General features: G+C 33.4%; 3 protein-coding genes across 8 annotated transcripts; 1 reads left to right on the top strand and 2 right to left on the bottom strand.

The window, feature by feature from the left end:
* Positions 1 to 1076: 1076 nt before the first annotated feature.
* Positions 1077 to 7250, bottom strand: LOC11434936 (pentatricopeptide repeat-containing protein At1g62670, mitochondrial). Of its 6 annotated transcripts, none has more exons than XM_039834624.1 (7): positions 6116 to 7250; positions 4811 to 5905; positions 4052 to 4116; positions 3334 to 3431; positions 3153 to 3225; positions 2891 to 2993; positions 1077 to 1571 (listed from the first exon to the last, which is right to left on the bottom strand). In XM_039834624.1, the coding sequence occupies exons 1-2, from the start codon at positions 7098 to 7100 to the stop codon at positions 4845 to 4847; spliced, it is 2046 nt and encodes a 681-aa protein (XP_039690558.1). In that variant the 5' UTR covers positions 7101 to 7250; the 3' UTR covers positions 1077 to 1571; positions 2891 to 2993; positions 3153 to 3225; positions 3334 to 3431; positions 4052 to 4116; positions 4811 to 4844. The 6 variants fall into 6 exon arrangements, with proteins under 6 accessions (XP_039690558.1, XP_039690556.1, XP_003612846.3 ...); XM_039834622.1 differs by adding an exon at positions 4612 to 4695 and having other exon boundaries at positions 4811 to 7250; XM_003612798.4 differs by adding an exon at positions 1845 to 2009 and having other exon boundaries at positions 4811 to 7249.
* Positions 7251 to 8547: 1297 nt separating this feature from the next.
* Positions 8548 to 15835, bottom strand: LOC11434937 (E3 ubiquitin-protein ligase RNF14). The gene is made up of 7 exons (XM_003612799.4): positions 15354 to 15835; positions 12575 to 12649; positions 11948 to 12464; positions 11413 to 11798; positions 10055 to 10290; positions 9826 to 9976; positions 8548 to 8912 (listed from the first exon to the last, which is right to left on the bottom strand). The coding sequence occupies exons 1-7, from the start codon at positions 15750 to 15752 to the stop codon at positions 8784 to 8786; spliced, it is 1893 nt and encodes a 630-aa protein (XP_003612847.1). The 5' UTR covers positions 15753 to 15835; the 3' UTR covers positions 8548 to 8783.
* A 1811-nt stretch (positions 15836 to 17646) lies between these two features.
* On the top strand, positions 17647 to 18054 carry LOC11434938 (uncharacterized). The gene is made up of 2 exons (XM_003612800.4): positions 17647 to 17840; positions 17924 to 18054. Exons 1-2 carry the CDS (start codon positions 17663 to 17665, stop codon positions 18016 to 18018), a joined length of 273 nt encoding a protein of 90 aa, XP_003612848.4. The 5' UTR covers positions 17647 to 17662; the 3' UTR covers positions 18019 to 18054.
* The last annotated feature ends 1082 nt before the right edge of the window (positions 18055 to 19136 follow it).

Genomic DNA, 19136 nt, shown 5'->3' on the forward strand with positions numbered 1-19136 from the left:
ATTTAATTTATATACATTGTGAGTTTAAATAGTTTTTACAGCGTCAAACATATGAATATGAATATAATTATGATTTATTAACTGAGTAAACTTGTTACACTGAATGAAAATTAAACTCATTGCAATCGCTTGCATCTATATAAAACTCTTATTTATGCAGCCAAACAACTCTTATAATTTATAAACAAGTTAATAAATCAGTATATTATTTAGGTATTTTGGTTTTATGTAAGACAAGATGCTCCTTAACCCTTAGAGTGTGTTTGGATAGGGGAAGAAATGTAAAGTTTTGAGGAAATTCAAATACTTTGAGGTGAATTTCATTGTTTAGATAATAATTTGAAGAATTTTCAAAATGATGGAAATTCATGAAGTATTTTGTTCAAGACAAATTTAGAGAATTTGAAATGACACCTAAAAGCTAAGAATTTCAAAATTCTTGATTGTTATAATTTTTCAAATTTTGGTCCTCAAGTTCTCCAAAATTTTCAATTTGACCCCAATAAATTTTCAAAAAATTGCAAATTGGTCTCTATGAAATTTCAAAAATTGTAATTTGACCCCTCAAGTTTTTGAAATTTACAAATTGACCCCTAATTTCAATTTTTAAATTTGGTCCTAAAAATTAAAATTTATAAAAGTTGCCCAAAAATGATGATAATGAAATTTTTTATTACTTCATCCTAACAAAAGTATTGAGAAATGAAAGTAATTTAATTGAATCATTTAAATTGCTTAGAATTCTAAATTCTTTAAAATTTTCCAATTACCTCATCCAAACACACTCTTAGCTTAAATGATTGTAAACAAAATTATAATTTAAATAAGTTAACTAAAGAGTAAAATTGAAAGAAAAAGTTAGAGGTCTTGGTTTTAAACCCAGACAAAAGAGTAAAACTTTTAATCTAACAGCTAATTACTCTTTTTATATTAAAAAAATTAATAAAACACATGCTAGAAAATTAAAAAATATAATTGGCTAAAATAATTTACAAATATTTATTACATCTAATGTTGATTGAAAAAATATAAATAACATTGAGAAGTTAAAGAAAATAAAAATATAACAATATAACTTCAAAACATCAAAGGAAGTTGCATCTTCCATCTCATAACAATATAACGTGTCACTTCTTCTATTACATATAATTGGGATATAAATTTTCTTAAATTTCTTAAACCATGAGGAAATATTCATACCTTCACTGGTATCCTTCCTTCACAATTTCAACCAAATAAAAAACATATTGAAGTAACATAGGGCATTGCAAATTTTAAGGCCTGCTAGTGCAATTCTAATGGATGACTTATTGTCACAGAATAACTTCAAAGGAGCTTCATATTTTATCTTGAGGTCATCTGGTATGTATGACTTGAAATTCTACTTGTCACCTTAGAAGATTGAGAACATATTTCCTTTGAGAGATAAATATACTTTCCTTTGAAGAGAGCAAGGACCTGTCTTCATCAATTTGTGAGGTCTACTGCGTAAAGTAGTGATGTCACATAGTTCTCTAACATTAACAAATTCAATTCTGTCGGAACCAAACGATGAAGTAGTCCCAATGAACCTAAATTGATCAATTTATATTGAAAATATCAGAATCTAATACTGTAAAGAATCAAAGACGCTATAAGATCCAACCCTACTTCATCAAAAGTTATCTTCAGTATTCTCCATCTATGCTTAGGTTTATTGAAAAAACAGGCTTTCGAGATTACAGAAAAATAAAGCCAAAGTTAAAGATATGAATTTATACTAGATGGAGAAAGTAAAACATTTACAGGAAAACAGTTACTTGATGGAGAGAGTACAACAATAGTCAATGAGTTAAGGTTCAAACCTTATGAATTTCCATAGTTCTTTTGTGATAGCACATTTGCTCAAAGGTAAATGACTCAAGGAAGGAAAAGTTGTGACATCAAATAACGACGAACGGTCTTTTTTGACAAAATATTAACAAGAATAGGCAAAACCAGGTCATGTATGATTCTTTTCATCATTCAACCTAAGAAAATAGCAATATTATTAGTGCTAGGATTAACAATATTAGTAGACGAAACAAGAGACCGACGTTTAATGTCCAACCACAACTAAATTATTAAACCCACAGGTGCAGCTGGTTGAATGCGACATTTACCCCATGTTACTGTCCATAAGCACGGACAATTTAAACAATACTCTTTTGCCACAGCAAGGCTTACATCGTGCTCAGACTAATGTGCAAACACATTCAAATTCAACTCTAAGAGCATCAGCCAATGAAGGCTACCAACAAACACATCTAACTCAACCTCTAATCTATTACTGTTTTGGAAAGATGAGACCAACAGATTCTGTTGTGTCGTGAGCAAAAATGCCCACATCCTTAAAATATACCAGCGAGTGAAGGCCCAAGGTCTTCGAAAATCTATATGTTACAAGGATGAGAATTGTTTCAGACTGTAGCTAAAGTATTGATATCTATCAGAAATTATGTTTTAAAGTTGCCTAGCAAAATTGAAGCTTTGTTGCACAAGAAAATGCAAACTTTGGTTCTACTTCAACGATATTTGAATATCCTACATTGTTTCTTATAACAATCATCAAATGTAAAATGCCTCTACACATCAAGTACACAAGACTCATAAAAAAGAAAAACAAAGCGGATTTGGCTAGCTTTTATCCAATAGTGCAAGAGCAAGAGCTCGTACAACACATCAGTCATTTTAATTTTCAAGTAACCTGAACATTAACCTTGTTTTAAAGAGCACACATAATAATTATGCATTTCCTTGACTTTATGACATTATTTCACCATCTCATTATGACTCGAACATCTGACTTCTATGTGCCAATTACATTAGTAATCCTAATGTTTATAAATATGAACAGGGATTAGAGACTCACCTCATTTTTGCAGTGACTACATCTTGCATTCGATCACTTTGTGATGATTTGGCATTTTCATAGAAAATGAATTTACCAACGTGACTTATCGTGAAGATATTGTCTGCTACATCATAATATGACAATGAACATCAAATAAAAAAGGGAACGGCAATAGAAAATAACTGAGTAAAATAGTTCATGGAACAGTACTCTCAAAAAGCAATGCTAATCTTAGCAGGAAATATGGTGTTTGAAGTATTAATTATTGACGGTGCCATACCCTTTTTACGACCAAATCCAATATGTTTTCCTTGGATCACTACACTGGAAATGAAGTATTTGACCCTCCTATTCTGTGACACACATGGCAAGCAAAAAAAATGAGGATGAAGTATTTGACCTTCCTATTTTTTTTAACTCCATCAAATAGCAAGTTAGTGAAACATGAATGTGATTTTAACCTTCACTCCAAGACCAAGAATTAAATTTTGGATCTCTTCCCGCTGCTTCATCCCTTCTTTCAATATTTAGAACCTTCCCCCCTCAACGGGAGAATGACCTGCAAAAAATATGGTCTGATAAATACATGACTTACACAACTCACAAATATATTTTTTGGTTGATGTTATGTGCCACCAATATAGCAAATTAACTGCTCGACACGCCAGTTAACAAATAATACAAAATGCAAAAAATTTCAGTCATTCTAGTGAAAGCCTGTCATGGCCTTAGAATACAATAATTAGTCGAAGCCTCGTCGACGACATGTGGTTACTAGTTAGGAGTTCAGTCCTTACGGCCTCTTTAATTAAAAGGTTAAATTTCAGCACAAAGTATAGTCAGATTGTGCGTTGTTTACACTAAGTGTAAAACTTCAAGCCTAAAAGGTTGTTCCATGTTACAGATATAGTATCAAAAGCATTCAGGTGTCTTTACCAAACAGATTAAGCTTTTAAGACAGTTGTTCATGATTTGACATCAAGGCCTCTATGACCAAGTGGTCTAAACCACCCTTACTCTTCTAATGAACAAATGAAGTTTCAAACATAGTATGTAAACCTAAGCATTCTCACTAATTCAAGCCCACACACAGCTCTCTTGCATGAAGGGGCGAGTATAGAAGTCATGAATTTGTGCATGTGCGCACCCGCAACTGTCAGGTAGTAATGTGTACTTTACCTGAAAGCGCCAGTCAAGGCCTTGCTTAGCCCTTCCTCCAAGCTTCTACTTCAACTATAAAATTTCTGCAACATAGGGATAAAGAACAATGAATTTTCGATTGAAAACATGATCCTATTCATCAAAAGATTAACTCAAAAGGATCACTCAACTAATTTGGAGTCAATTAAATTTCAAGACAGGGGATCTCAATAAAAAGGTTATACTAGCAGTATCTCAGCTAATTTGACATGAATCAACTATGCCGGAACACAACTCTAAGCTCTACACATCAACATGTGTGAAGTAACCGTAAATATAGTGCATATTTTATAAGTGTATAGAGCAGATGAAGGATAGCCCAGTAGTTAAAGGTAAAGAGAGACCAAGGAAAACTATACTACATTAGGACCATAGAAAGCTAAACATAGTAATTTGGCCAATCTTTGATCATAGAAAGCTACTGGGAATTAATAGGAATCATTTTTTTCTCATTGAACTAAGTCAAAAAATGTTGCACAATTTTAGTTCAAAGGAATGTCTCTATGAAGCAGACTAATCTCTGCAGAACAGAAGTATACCCCAGTCTTCAGGACTTGATGACGACAACCTGCGAGCTTTCCCGGAATTGATAAAGATCAAAATACACAGGTTTTATAATGAATCTACCATCAAAAGTTTAAAATGGATTATCAATTTACTAGCAAGTTGAATAACAGCATATATAATAATAGAGAAATACAATACACAGGAAGATAGATATTATGTCAAAACACATACCGGCAAGATATAATGGAAGCTTTGACAGAGCTACCTAACTCCATGAATTGCACCAGCTTTCAGACACAGAACCTTCTGAGCTACATAATCTGGACAAACCCTTTGCCCTCATTTCCTCATACAACTTCTCAGCCTGATCTCTTTTGTTTAACTTTATATATGAATTAATCAAACATGTATACATAACTACATTCGGTGTACAGCGGCCTTCCTGCTTCATTTCATCAAATAACGCCTCTGCCCTATTCATTTCTCCAGTATTACAAAAGGCAGCAATTAGCATTGTATACAAGATCTGATCTGGATATACACCTCTTTCTTTCATTTTCTCATACAACTTATGAGCCTGATTGTTCTTGTTTAACTTCAAATATTCATTAATGAAACAAGTATAAGTAACTACATTTGGTGAACAGCCTTCTCGCGACATTTCATCAAATAACGCCCGTGCCCTAGTCATTTCTCCAGTATTACAAAAACCAGCAACTAGACTTGTATACGCTATCTGATCTGGATATACACGACTTTCTTTCATTCCCTTAAATAATCTATATGCCACATCCATTTTGCAATCACTGATGAATAGGTTAATAAGAATTGTATACGTTTTGACGTTGAAAGTGATTCCTACTTTTGTCATTTTTATGAATAACATCACAGCCTTTTCAGAGTTCAACCTTTTGGCAAAGCAAGATATAAGAGTACTATAATTAACAACATCGGGAAGTACATTCCTTTTCAGCATTACTGGCAAAAGCTGCAGTGCCTTTTCTGGAACACTTCCTCTGCAAATCCTGTGGATGAATTCATTATATGAATATGGGTTGAAGTGAACTCCATTTTCTTGAAATTTCTCCGACAATGCCAAGGCTTTATTGAAGTCGGGCTTCCTGCAGTAAATACTAAGAATGTGATTGCAAGCGATTGTATCTGGCCACATACCAAGTTTTTGCATGATCCTAAACTCTTTCAATGCGTTAGCGAATTGTTTCGATTTGTAGTACCCCTTAATTAAACTGCAATAATTAAAAGCAGAAGGAGAAAAATTATTGCTAGTCATCTCTTCCCAAAACTTTATGGCTGAATCCATATCACCTTTCCTGCAAAATCCATCGATTAAAATGCTATAACTATAAACATCGGGCAATATTCCAGAGTTCTTCATTTCTTCAAAAACTTCTAAAGCTTTATCTACTCTACCTTCCTTGCAAAATCCATCGATTAAAATGCTATAACTATAAATATTGGGCAATATTCCAGAGTTCCTCATTTCTTTAAAAACTTCTGAAGCTTGGTCTACTCTACCTTTCCTGCAAAATCCATCGATTAAAATGCTATAACTATAAACATCGGGCAATATTCCAGAGTTCTTCATTTCTTTAAAAACTTCTGAAGCTTCATCTAATATACCTCCTTGACACAATCCATATATGACAGCATTAAAACAATGGTTATTGAGAGGCTGGTTTTTACGGCACAAGTTTTGAATTAACCTCCACGCAACCCCAAATAAACCAACTTTACAAAGTCCCTTAATATAAGTACCATATGTAACAACATTCGGGGTTTCCCCACTCATGTAAATCTTCCCTAAAATCTCAGATGCCCGTCTAATATCAACACTACACCCAACACCTCTACAAAAAAAATTCATCATGATTGTATATGTATGAATATTCGGCCTCGGACCAAACTTTATCAAAACCTCAAACAAAAGTCTCACACCATCCACTCTATTATCCTCAACCAAACACTTCAACAAGAAATTACACGACATTATATTCAGCTCAATCCCATCATCCTTAGCTCTAACAAAAACATAATTAGCATGTTCAAGCATAGAATTCGACGCAAACACTTTGATAAGCATATCAAACACAACATTAGACTTTTCCACATCAAGCAGAAGCGAAACCAATTCACCGGCGTCGCGATTCTCTTCCTTATAAAATGTAACAATATCTCTAATCAAAATAAAAACTTCCCAAGACATACCAGCTAAAGCATAAGTGTGAATGATGATACTAAAGGAATTGATTGAATTTTCAAAACCATGAATTTGAACACAGCCCTTGAATTTGATTTCTCTTGCAACACCCCAATTTAAGGTTTTGAAGACTTTGGAAACTAAACGAGGGAGTTTTGTGGTGGTTTTGGGAAGTGGGGTGTTGAAAATTGGAGTTTCAGTTTCAGGTTGTAACATTAATGCAGAAGAAGATGGTGAATAGAACCTGAAGAAAGTTGTTTGGTGGAAATGAAGTCTTCTGCGGAGTAAGCATTTCACCGCCATTAAGTTTACAGGTTAATCATAGAGAGAGAGAGAGAGTTGAAGAAGAATGTTTCTGTTTTCCGGCGGCGTTGCGGCTGTTGTGTTCTTCTTGAAACATAGTACTTGTTTTTGTCTGTGATCTTTTCTGTTTCAATTTCAATTTTATTATCTTTTATGTTTTTTTTCCTCTCATTTTCAATGGATTTTTAGAGGGAGCTTTTTTTTTGGCACAACCTCAAATCTTTAATTTTTTAAAATTGAGAAATAAAAAAAGATATATTATCACGATAAAACTTTATTTTTTGAAAATAGAGAAATGACAAGTGCATTTACATTACAAATAGAGAATTTTTATTGGCAATGGTTAAGGAATCTATTAGTAGAAATTTTGTCTTGAAAATACAAATTTTTACTTTTGTCTCGGGTAATAATTACACAACTCTTCGTTGTAAAGTTACTTGTTTTAATACTTTAACCAATGCCATTGGGGCATTAGTTAGCATTTTCCTAAATTTTAATATATTTTTGGTGTAAATTGGGTATCCTCTACACACATCCGTATGACCCAAATGGGCGGCAAGCTCTCCCTAAAAGTTTTGACGATGTTGCATGCTAAGGCTGAATTTGAAGGCAAGACATTGGTTAAGCTAGAAGAGACATGTGTCGTCTCATCTGAGCGTTTTTGGGTATTATAAATATTAATATATGTATATGAAATACATTTTTTTTATCAATCTATTGTGATTCTATCGGATTCGAAGGACCCATCTATGCAATTGTGTTCCAGAGAATCTACACTTAACACAAAAAATACATCTTTTGTATCTTTTGTAGTAACAACACAATGTACTAATTTCTTTTAAACAAAACACACAATGCACTTTTTTGTGTTGTTGAAAGTCCAAGTATATTTTAAAATTTCAACCAATATTTATATTTGAAGTATTAGCAAAGGTGTCATTTCAACACTCACTCAAACACTTCCTTTTTAATTGCGTAAAATATATGTGTCTCCCACCACTTATGTGGATCCCATTTTTAAAGTATAATAACCACGTTAATTTTACTCAATAAAAGAGAGTGTTTGAATGATCGTTAAAAAGAGACTGTTGTAAGCACTCCTCTTATATTTATATTCCTGAATTACTGTACAGATATTTTTACAGATTTGATGTATGGTCACTGAAGGTTATTCTTATGAAATTCATGGAAATAATCTAGCAAGTTTACATACTTACATTGTGTATTCTCTTTTACTAAAAAACACGGCCTCTGAATCACCTTACCTCTTTATTAAGTTCTTTACTATTAACAACCATCTTACAAACATTATTGCAAATATGTGTCACACATCTAAATGTTCTTTTAATGATTTAGTATTTAGTGTGCCTAGCATTTGATGCTTCTAGCACTACAGTTTTACTGATCTTGTGCTGGTTTACAACAGCAACAAATAACATTATGATACTTTAGGTAAAGAATGAACTCAACAATACACAACACATACATGTACATATTTAATCCGACCGAGTTCTAAAATTAGAACCTCGTTGATTCTCTTCCTCTTCGAAAATTTGATAATAATCGCAACACACCCAATTTATATTTATTGTATTACAAAACTCATTGGACATAAAATAATTTAATGAAAGAATTACATTTCACGATGCCAAGGAAAAAATGGTCCATGGCATTGTGCTTATGCTATCCTTCAGTGTGCTGTTTGCAACCTTTTGGTCCATAATGTTTAGTCCCGCGCCTCACAGTCTTGTTGCATAAGTAGCAGTAATGGCTTTGGCATGCCCAACATAACATGTGATTATTGTTTCCAATCTGTTGATGAATTCAAAATGGTAATAGAAAAAGTTCTTAGTGATGATGAAGACATAGAAAACAAAACTTTGCTTCAATCAATAGATAAGTTTGAGACAGGTTCTAGAGTTCCGCTTGAGAAAATCATGGTCATTATGGATATTTTAATTGTTCAGCATGGAAAGCGTCTAATGGAAATGTATCTAAGGTTTGTCAAATTAAAAACATTCATCACACAGTTGTTTTCTAAACTGCACTTATCTTCCCCACTTTCTAACAGAGTTGGTTAGTTTTTAGGGAATCATAGGTTCAACGTTTTCCTAATCATTAAATAAAAAGATATGCCTTTGAGTTGCAAAAGCACATTAAAAATGAAGAGAAAAATGTTTTAGAGGTTTCTCAAGTAAATAGCTGATACACAGTGTAAATGTCGGCAACAGTATATTGAATTATAAAGCATGAGCGTGCCTTTCTGGTTTTGCACTGTACTAAGTCAGGTATTCCAAAATATGCAAATACATCAGAAAAAGAGTTTAACTTGTATATTATGACAATGTAAAATAGTTTTTAGTTTACACAAACATCCAATCAGATTTCACTGTTTAGTAATTTTACACAGTCGTTCAATCAAATCTCACTATTTGGACATATAATACTATCTCCAAAATTACCTACACAAATATCTAAATTAAATTCTCAACAAAAACTGGAAGGTCACTTCTCTTGAAGATGCTAAAATAGATTTCAGATTACAAGAGCTATATCACATGCTATCTATGAGGCTAACCTAATACTAGAACCACAAGTCTCAACATGCAACATGTTATTGTTAGTCCAGTAACTCAGCAATCATTAAACCATTCATTTTAGAGCATAAAACAGATAACTTCAAGTCATATTTTTTTATAGGAAACAAACAGAAAACTTTACATACCTTTACATTAAATTGGCGACAACTAGGACAAGCTGAGCCACCGAGGTGAAAGAGTTCCGCATGTATTTGTTGTACTTCCTGGCGAGGATTGATTCGTGGTTGCCAATTGTCAACCATTTCTTGTGGGAACAATTCACAGGACCCCCCTTCCCTTAAATGAGAAAAGCAGGTTTCTTAAAATTGGAATGTTTGGCATATGAAAACCATGAAAGAAATTCTAAAGACATACCTGAAATGTCCATATGGATCTGATGGATCGAGTGCTTTGTTGCAGAGGTAACAGAAGTACTTTCCACAATTACCGCACTTCATTTTGTTACAACCTCCAGTTCGAGAAATCGCCATGTCACAATAGGGGCACAACTTGGAATCACGGTGAATTGCTTTGATACTGAGCATTTCATTAATCTTTGCAAGTTCAATTTGCTTTTGATTCCCCTTTAAATGAGATGAATTTTGACGATCCTATGACAAGGACAAAATAAAGAAAAATTGAAGCCTTTTTCAGGTTAAATTTTTTTTACAGGAAAACCACATGTCAAAGTACGCGTCTCTGTGGACATCATGGACAACATCTAGAAACTGACCAAACTCACATCAAAGCAATAAAGGGCCAGGAAACTACAACATAGTGCATGCAAGCATTCAAATAATCGCCTCATATGGTAGCAGTTAATGAGGAAATCCCACAGGTACAACTAGTGGATCATCCTAAATTCTAATTAGAACAAGATCCAAACAGTTATGTTGTTGATGTAAGGAAAACTAGCAAACTCTATCATTTAGTTCATAATTAGATATTATTCAACCACAAAAATTTCCGAAGTTTTTGGTCAAAATTAATATATGAGGAAAAACATAGAACTCTTATCAAATCTACAATAACTAAGTATAAATGTGTGTTTGGATTCCCATTTGGAATGCCAAAAGCTATAGTTTGGGAAAAAGCTTTTGGACAAACTATGGTTTGGATATTTTCAAAGGGAGATTCAAACATGATTGGAATAGCTGGCAAAGATTAAGTTAAGAGCGGTGTTATCAATAGCGGATTGCGGAAAATAGAGGAACACCAAAAATCCTCTTATGTCATATAGCAGATAGTGTTGCGAGTGAATAGCGAAGCCACATGGCGGTTGAAATAAGTCAACTATTATATATAAAAAAATGACATCCTACATACAAATAAAAAGGGAATGGAGACAGAGTGTAGCTTACATATTGCAAGGTTTACATATTACAGCAAATAGGAGTAAATAAGTAATACTCATTGATTCTTCAGTTTTTCTTTTATAAAAAAAGGCCATATTTGGCACACATGCAGATTCTTCAAATTTATCATTTCTAAAGCCCCTAAAAACTGGAGTAGCAGACACTATTGCCCTAATAGCAAAACTAGGTAGTGTCACAGTTTTGATAGTGAGTTAATCAAAATGTGCTATGGTATAGCGCCACTATTTGACATCACTGGTTAAGTGTATTCTTTACGATTCTAATGAATAAAGTTTGAGCTGATAATTAAGATATTGAAACTCAAACATCAAATAAAATGAAGCAGCTCCTATGGATTTCTGGACATATATATCATACCTGAAGAAGCTGAAGCTTCATTTCAAGGGTCATGCATGCAATGCCAACATGGCGGCGTTCCCTGCAAAGGGTACAAAAGCTAAAAAAGCATTTTGGGCACTGAGCATGTTGGTCTTCCTCCTCTATACAGGGTGTTTCACATCTCGGGCAATAAGCAACATCAGACATTGATGCAAGTGTTTTCTCTAACATCATAGATTCCCAACGTTCGTATTCTTCATCACCAAGAAAGTGTTTTAAAAGGCCTGGTGGAATCATCTCCTTGCATTTTGCATCAAGACATTGAAGATTACTAACGTTTCCTTCCTTTACATGTATCTGTGTAAAGGTCTGTAAGCATTTGCGGCAAAAAAAATGTTTGCATGGTAACCGGACGAATTCGGTACCTGTTGGATGACAAAGAAAGTTATTAATTCAAAAAAATCGGTGGATAAAGTGGAAGACATAACAACCATGGTCAAAGTTAATTTGATTTGAGAAAGTGTAGAAAAAGCATTAACTATGAATATTAAGTCAAGCATATATCGAAAATTACCTGGATATTCACTATAGCAAACACAGCATTCATGCAATTCTTTAAGGAAGTTTTGATGGCGTCTCTCATTGTTGTAGCTTTGTAAAAAAGGAATATCAGCATCAATGCATCCAATTCCCGAAACCACGCGTGCATCCGCAACACGATTCCAACCATAAGGACCTAATCTAATCTCCTCATCAAATCCCAAATGAGAAAGAGAAGAATTTTGTAACCATTCTACCCAACTGTAAATCACTTCCTGCCCTTGTTGTTCTGTCCATATTGAATCCAACTTGGAACATAAACTTAAAATCTTCGCAGATTCCAGCCACTTGACAGAGATTGTAAATATAGGCGGTTGGTGACTCGGATATGACTTAGGTAATAAACATGTCAAAACAATCGGTGGAAGATATTGAACTTTGAAAGAGTATAAGAAATCGTCTGAATTGTTGCTTAATGTCTCAAGTTCATTAACAGAGTTAACCTTGGCAGTAATGCCTATTTCACCCAAAACATCAATGTTTATGTGTATCTGAGGAAAGGACACAAAAAAGAGAGTCGTGAATAGGTTTCAGATAAATTTCTTGTAATTAAAAACGAAGAGAAGTTTGCCAAAACTATGTTATTGGCATAAATCAATACCTGAAAACAACGCAGGCCTTTCCATGTATCAAGGCTGAAAACGTTTTCTCCATAAATTGATTCCACCACAAGTAACTGCAAAACATAAAATAAAATTCAGTTAATACAGTCATCACCACGAGCGCAATGGCATTTTTCAGCAACAACAACAACAACAACCAAGCCTTATCCCACTAAGTGGGGTCGGCTACATGCATCAAATGACGCCATAGTGTTCTATCATACACCAAATTTGGATCCAACTCATTGACCTCTAAATCCTTTCTAATGGTTTCTCTAATAGTTTTCCTAGGTCTTCCTCTACCTCTTTTAACTTGACTCTCCTCCATTTGATCTACTCTTCTTAACACGGCATCTACGGGTCTTCTCTCTACATGCCCAAACCATCTAAGCCTATTTTCTACCAACTTTTCTACTATAGTAGGTGCTACCCCCACTCTCTCTCTAATGGTGTCATTCCTAATCTTATCCTGTCTAGTCTTACCACTCATCCAACGTAACATCCTCATCTCTGCTACACTTACTTGATTCTCATGTTGACTCTTAACCGCCCAACACTCCGTACCATACAACAAAGCCGGTCGGACTGCTGTCCGATAGAACTTTCCTTTCAACTTAAGTGGTACTTTCTTATTGCACAAAACACCTGAGGCTCTTCTCCATTTCAACCACCCAGCTTGAATACGATGGCTTACATCTGCTTCTATTTCTCCGTCATTTTGTACGAAGGACCCAAGATATTTAAACCGTGTAACTTGGGGTATGATATGATCTCCAACTTTTACCTCCAAGGTAGAGCTACTTCTCCTTCCGCTGAAGTTACATTCCATATACTCCGTCTTGCTTCTACTCAAGCCGCTTCTAAGGCTTGCCTCCCGTTCACTTCCTCCCTCGACTCACCCACCAAGATTACATCATCTGCAAAAAGCATACATCTTGGTGCTAACTCTTGGATGTGTTCCGTCAATACATCCAAAACTAAAGTAAAAAGATAAGGAGTTAGGGTTGACCCTTGGTGCAATCCTATTGTTATGGGAAAATATTCGGTAGTCCCATCCTGCGTCCTCACACTAGTCGAAGCTCCCTCATACATATCCTGCAATGGCATTTTTCAGCATCCAAATAAATTTCCAAATATCACGTCCATCTATCTCTCTATTACTAATCAAAAAATTGTGTTTTGCTCCACCACATATGTTGTTATGGCTCTTATTTATGAAAAGCGGACAGACGCTAAAGCGCAGTGGAGCAGAGTGGTATGGTACATGGTTTAATGATGTAATACTGTTTAAATATGAGTTGTAAATATAACCATAAACTTTGAAATAACAGAAAACCCAACTGCTCTGCTCTCAGGACACCAGGGACATAATTACGTTGTAGAACCTCGTGAACAAACTGTTGTTGTTGCTATTTGCGTATATTTTTTACTCTATTTAGGTTTCTGTTGTGAGTTACAACAACATGTCATCACCTTCTTAATTTAATTAACACGTGAAACTGTCTCCTAGCACAAAGTTGCGCCAGTTTTTCCATACCAGTTTTAAAAATAACTATAATATACTACAAGAAACCATAGGTTATGCTTCCAGTGGACGAAGAAAACAATACAGATATACTCATTGACTGTCATTTTTACAACACCTATACATACACCAATACATAATAAAATTTACCAAAGTTGGGCAATAAAATGCACATTTCAAAACCAAAAACAGTAAAGGCATCAATCACATTATTCTCCTCTGCAACACATATTCTACTTTTAAGGCATTCAGCATAAACGAACAAAGCAGTAATGCAATCGCCATTGAACCAACCATCTTAAGAAACATTCAAGACATTATTATTCATAAAAATACATGACAGTCGCCATTTGTTCCTTTAGAAAAATTATTTGAACCTCCATCACGTTTCTCCTTATGCAAAAGCAGCATCATATACAAAAATCCGCAATCAATCTTGAACCCCAAAACAAGCTAACGGTTTACTACACCAATGATCAATTGTGTAGTCAAAACATTTACTTCTTTTTAACTATCTCCATTCTCCAAAATAAAATTTTCCACCTCCTCCACCATCAACGAGATACTGCCTTCCTTTTGTTGAAAACACTCCTTGCATTCCCAACTAAGCAAGAATAGCTAGCATCCCACACTTAAGAAAATAATTGATAATCAAGAAACAAATCTCACTTAGAAGTCCAAATCGAAGACAAGTCTCGTCACAGGTGTGTGACGTATCAGTGTCTACCAGCACGGCAATGACACTTATAATTGTATGAGTTTAATAAATATGGATAACTGACCATGTAAAATTATTTTTAAACCGCCACCTAATAAGAATCCATCGTGTTATAACAGCTTTTTAGCAATAACGGCCAAATACTCAATTCTTAGTGGATTTCCGTGTAAAACTAGTTTACATTAACATTGCATGTTCCCTTTTCTCTAATTATATTCAATCACTTCTATTTTCTTAAACTATCAACGATGTCTACCTATCAGTGTTAGTCCTGCTTGGAATAGCTTATTGTGAGACTGTTCAAAAAAACTAATGATAACAGTGTAAGACATTCTTCTTATCAGCTTATTTTTATAAGTTCTACACGATAGCCTATGAAAACAGCTTATAGCTTATACACAAGCACTTACGCGATTTATCAAACTGTCTTAATTTTAGTGCTTGCTAGGTTGCAAAACATGTTAATACTACTACTAACATTAGATTGATAATTATATTGAGTATTGAGCAATAATCCAATTAGATTGATAATTACCTCATCTTGCTGCAATTGATCATTGATTGTGATCTCTTCCTCGGATAATTCAATTTGTTGAATATCAGTAAGCAACTTATCAAGCCTATTAGTATTATCCATACCATTATCAATATCGTTATTATCATAATCATATTCTTCCTTGGTCTTGGTCTTGCTTGAACTGGCCACGTCATCAACGGTGTTGTTGTTGTTGTTGACAATAACATCCTCAGAGGAAACTGGTTGTTCAACCGCCACAGAGTTAGGTGAAGAAACAATTAGTTCGGATTTGTTAACGTAGCGAAGTTTCGATTTGGTACGATGTTGTTGTTGTGATTTGTTGCGGTGATATCTCCCACTCATGTTTGATGGAATTGAATTCACCTCCTCCTCAATTTTAAGCGATGTTTCAAACATATTTATGCACACAAAATCTAAAACAAAACCCTTCACTTTGACTATTCCACATTAATCACATGCTTTTTTCAAGGGTTAACTAAGTGCCCTTGGTAATCTTAAAAATTCTACATTCATAAGCTTAAATAATAACTTCTTACGAAAGTTTGTGTAATCTGTATATTACAAATCGAAAACTTTGCAATTTTTAAAGAATAACTTAATTTTGAATATTTAAAAATTGTTTGAGGATTCTCGTTAGCAACATCATAAATAAATAATTGTTCTTTAAAACAAAATAAATAAGGTTAAAATGTTCAAAATTTTGCTTTTAGTTCTTTCAAAAACATTGCACTTTTTAATGAAAATTTTCGTCAACACTTTAAGCTCTTGTAAAAAAATTCACCAGCATTTTTAGGCTTTGTGATAAAAAATTTAAGCATTTTTTGTCTCTAAAATTGGAAAGAAAAATGTTCCTGTGACTAAAAATTGTGAATTCATTATGTAAACATTAAAAAGAAAATTATAGATATTTATAAAGATCAATTATTTAATTATTCCTTTTTTAAATATGGACGCTTTTTTTAAGAAGGATTAAATAAGGATGTGTATAGTCACATGAGTTTAACTAGTTGGTATGGACATTACATTGTATATGCAAAAGTTGTAGTTTGAATACTGAATTCTCCATATATCGATCTTAAAATATGAATTCCTAGTCACCATACTATCTAACGGGAAAAAATAAAAAATATAAGAGAACATGTAATATATTATTTATTATATATTTTTGAATTTTTTTTTTAACAAATCAAAATGAAATTATATATTTTTTGAATTGAATATGTTTTTTCTCCTTCTAAATTTTCAAATTTTTGTTCTAATACCTCTAAATTTTCCCTTCGACCTTTGGTTCCCAAAATTTTGGCATCACCATTTTTTACCCCTATTTTAAGTCAATTAATGTGTATTATTTAGAATTTTATTTTATATTTTGCAATCATATTTAATACATTATAAAATTCTCTTTTGTAAAATTTTAATTTGTTTTAAAAAGAGATGAATTTAATATGAATTTTTACGTTTTCATTTAAAAATTGATATTTAGTTAATGTTTCTCTAAAAGTTATAATTTTTTTAAGGGTTAATGGTGCTTTACCCCCCTGTAGTATAGGTCATTTTTTGTTTTCCCCCCTGTAAAATATTTTTTTTGATTTACCCCCCTGTAAAATAATTTTTTTTTGGAATACCCCCTAATAGGTCATAAAAAAACGAAAAAATTCTGCAAAAAAAAAAATAAAGTCGTTTTTTTATGACCTATTAGGGAGTATTCCAAAAAAAAAATTACAGGGGGGTAAATCAAAAAAAATATTTTACAGGGGGTAAAGCACCATTAACCCTTTTTTTAAATGATTCGTATAATATTATAGACATTCTTGTAAATGTGGTAGGAAAATTTTAGGAGATTAAAATAAAAATAAAAATATTTTCTAGAAATCACAATATATTTGTCCCATAAGTCTTAGTTCAACTTACAAAAGTGTAAAAATTGTCACTAGACATCATGATCATGGTTTGAACATGACACATCTATTTTGTGTGTGTAAGTTTAAAAAGACTTTATCATTTCATCTATCTGGCTTGTGTGATATGATAGAGCTGTGCATCATGTTTTGACGTACGATCAAAAGAAGCCTGATAGCGTAATGTACATTTCGTCATTTTTCTTTTTATTCCCTTAGCTGAGTCTCATTATGTAAAATCTAGTCGTTGATGCAGCATATTCATTCTAACATGTAGTATTTCCCTGTAATATAATAAATACATGCGTATGAAACTAATCATTTCTGCTCCATTGCATTGATTTTTTCTAGAATTTTCTGGCGAAGATGTAAGTGTAGCTCCCTAGTCCCCACTTGAAACTGTCTCTGATGGAAAGAAGCAATGGCTGCTGCTTCTTTAGTGTATCTTCAACTTCTATTATTTCAACTGTCTTTTTTGTTGTCATCTTGATCTTGGTTCGCGCCATTCATGTCATATATCGTAGCGGAAAGCCCTTGAGCAAAAGAGCTTTAAAACCTGTTAGTACTCTTATTATTTTAGGATCAGGTTTGAGATTATCTTCCTTCTTTTCCATCCATATCAAAACATTTTATGGCCATTCTTCAATTTTTTGTTTTATTCTTTTGTAGGTGGTCATACTGCCGAGATGCTTAATCTGTTGACAGTGTTAGAGAAAGATAGGTTTATATTGCCTGAAGTCCAGTTTGGATGTGAGCAGAGTTAGACGTGACTGACGATTATATACGCAGCTATTTATGATTCACCATTTGATGCTTGAATAACTAAATTTAAGGGAATGATCCCTGATCCCATGTAGGTTTCTTGCTTGCTTAAGTGTATTTAGGAATCGTTCTATTTATCGCGAGCATTTTGTAGTCATTCAATTGGCTGATATCAACCGTGTTTGAAATTATAATCAAATAATAAATCTTCATCAAAGTCGGTGTTTTCGGTATGGCGCCAGTAGTTTATATTTCTGCCATTCTGGTTTGCAAATTGTGCAACTTGTCAAATTTCAAATCTTGACGCTTTTCTACTTGCAGACTGGGAGACTGGAAATAAAGTGTATATTTCTATGAAATTTTAGATCCTGTTTACTTTCTGAAATTTTCCAAAATTTATGTTTGTTTCAAATTGCTAATAAGGAGATTGAAGACTCGTGTAATGAACAATGTGATAGAGAGAATATGGAAGGCAAGTTAAGAAGATTGCACTTTCAGAAACTATAACACCAATGTTTTGGCATTTCTGTTTTCAAAAATTGTAGAAAATAATGACGACGCAATATCAAATCTATATTCTCTTATGTTTATTAGTTTAAGTGAAAATGAAAACAGAAAACACTGGAAGTAAATGTGCCCTTACCTACTCTTTTCTATTTGTTTTTTTAAATTAGCATAGGTGAAAAATGTGAAATTTTGCGAATATTTTATAATGGGCTCTGAATTTTTCGTGTGCTTGTCAACACTGGCTAACAGATTCTGATCAGAAATATATTTTAATGCAGAGTGGAACAAACGTTGCTGAGACTGCACAGTTCATGAAGATTTATCGCAGTAGGGAAGTTGGTCAATCATATATAACCTCAGTTTGGACTACTTTAATTTTTAGGCTTAATTGCACTTTTCCCCCCTATAGTTTGCCAATTGTGCGATTTTGCACCCCATAGTTTTAAACGAGCGATTTTGCCCCCTATAGTTTTCCCCCTTTCTGATTTTATGGTTCCATGACATTTAGTGCTGATGTGTCTGTCTTTTTATCAATTAATGTGTGCCACGTGACCAACAATAGAATTTAGTGCTGAAAATCTAAAAAATAACATTTTTTTATTTTTTTAAAAAA

This window comes from Medicago truncatula, chromosome 5 (genome assembly GCF_003473485.1).
Source record: "Medicago truncatula cultivar Jemalong A17 chromosome 5, MtrunA17r5.0-ANR, whole genome shotgun sequence".
NCBI lineage: Eukaryota > Viridiplantae > Streptophyta > Magnoliopsida > Fabales > Fabaceae > Medicago > Medicago truncatula.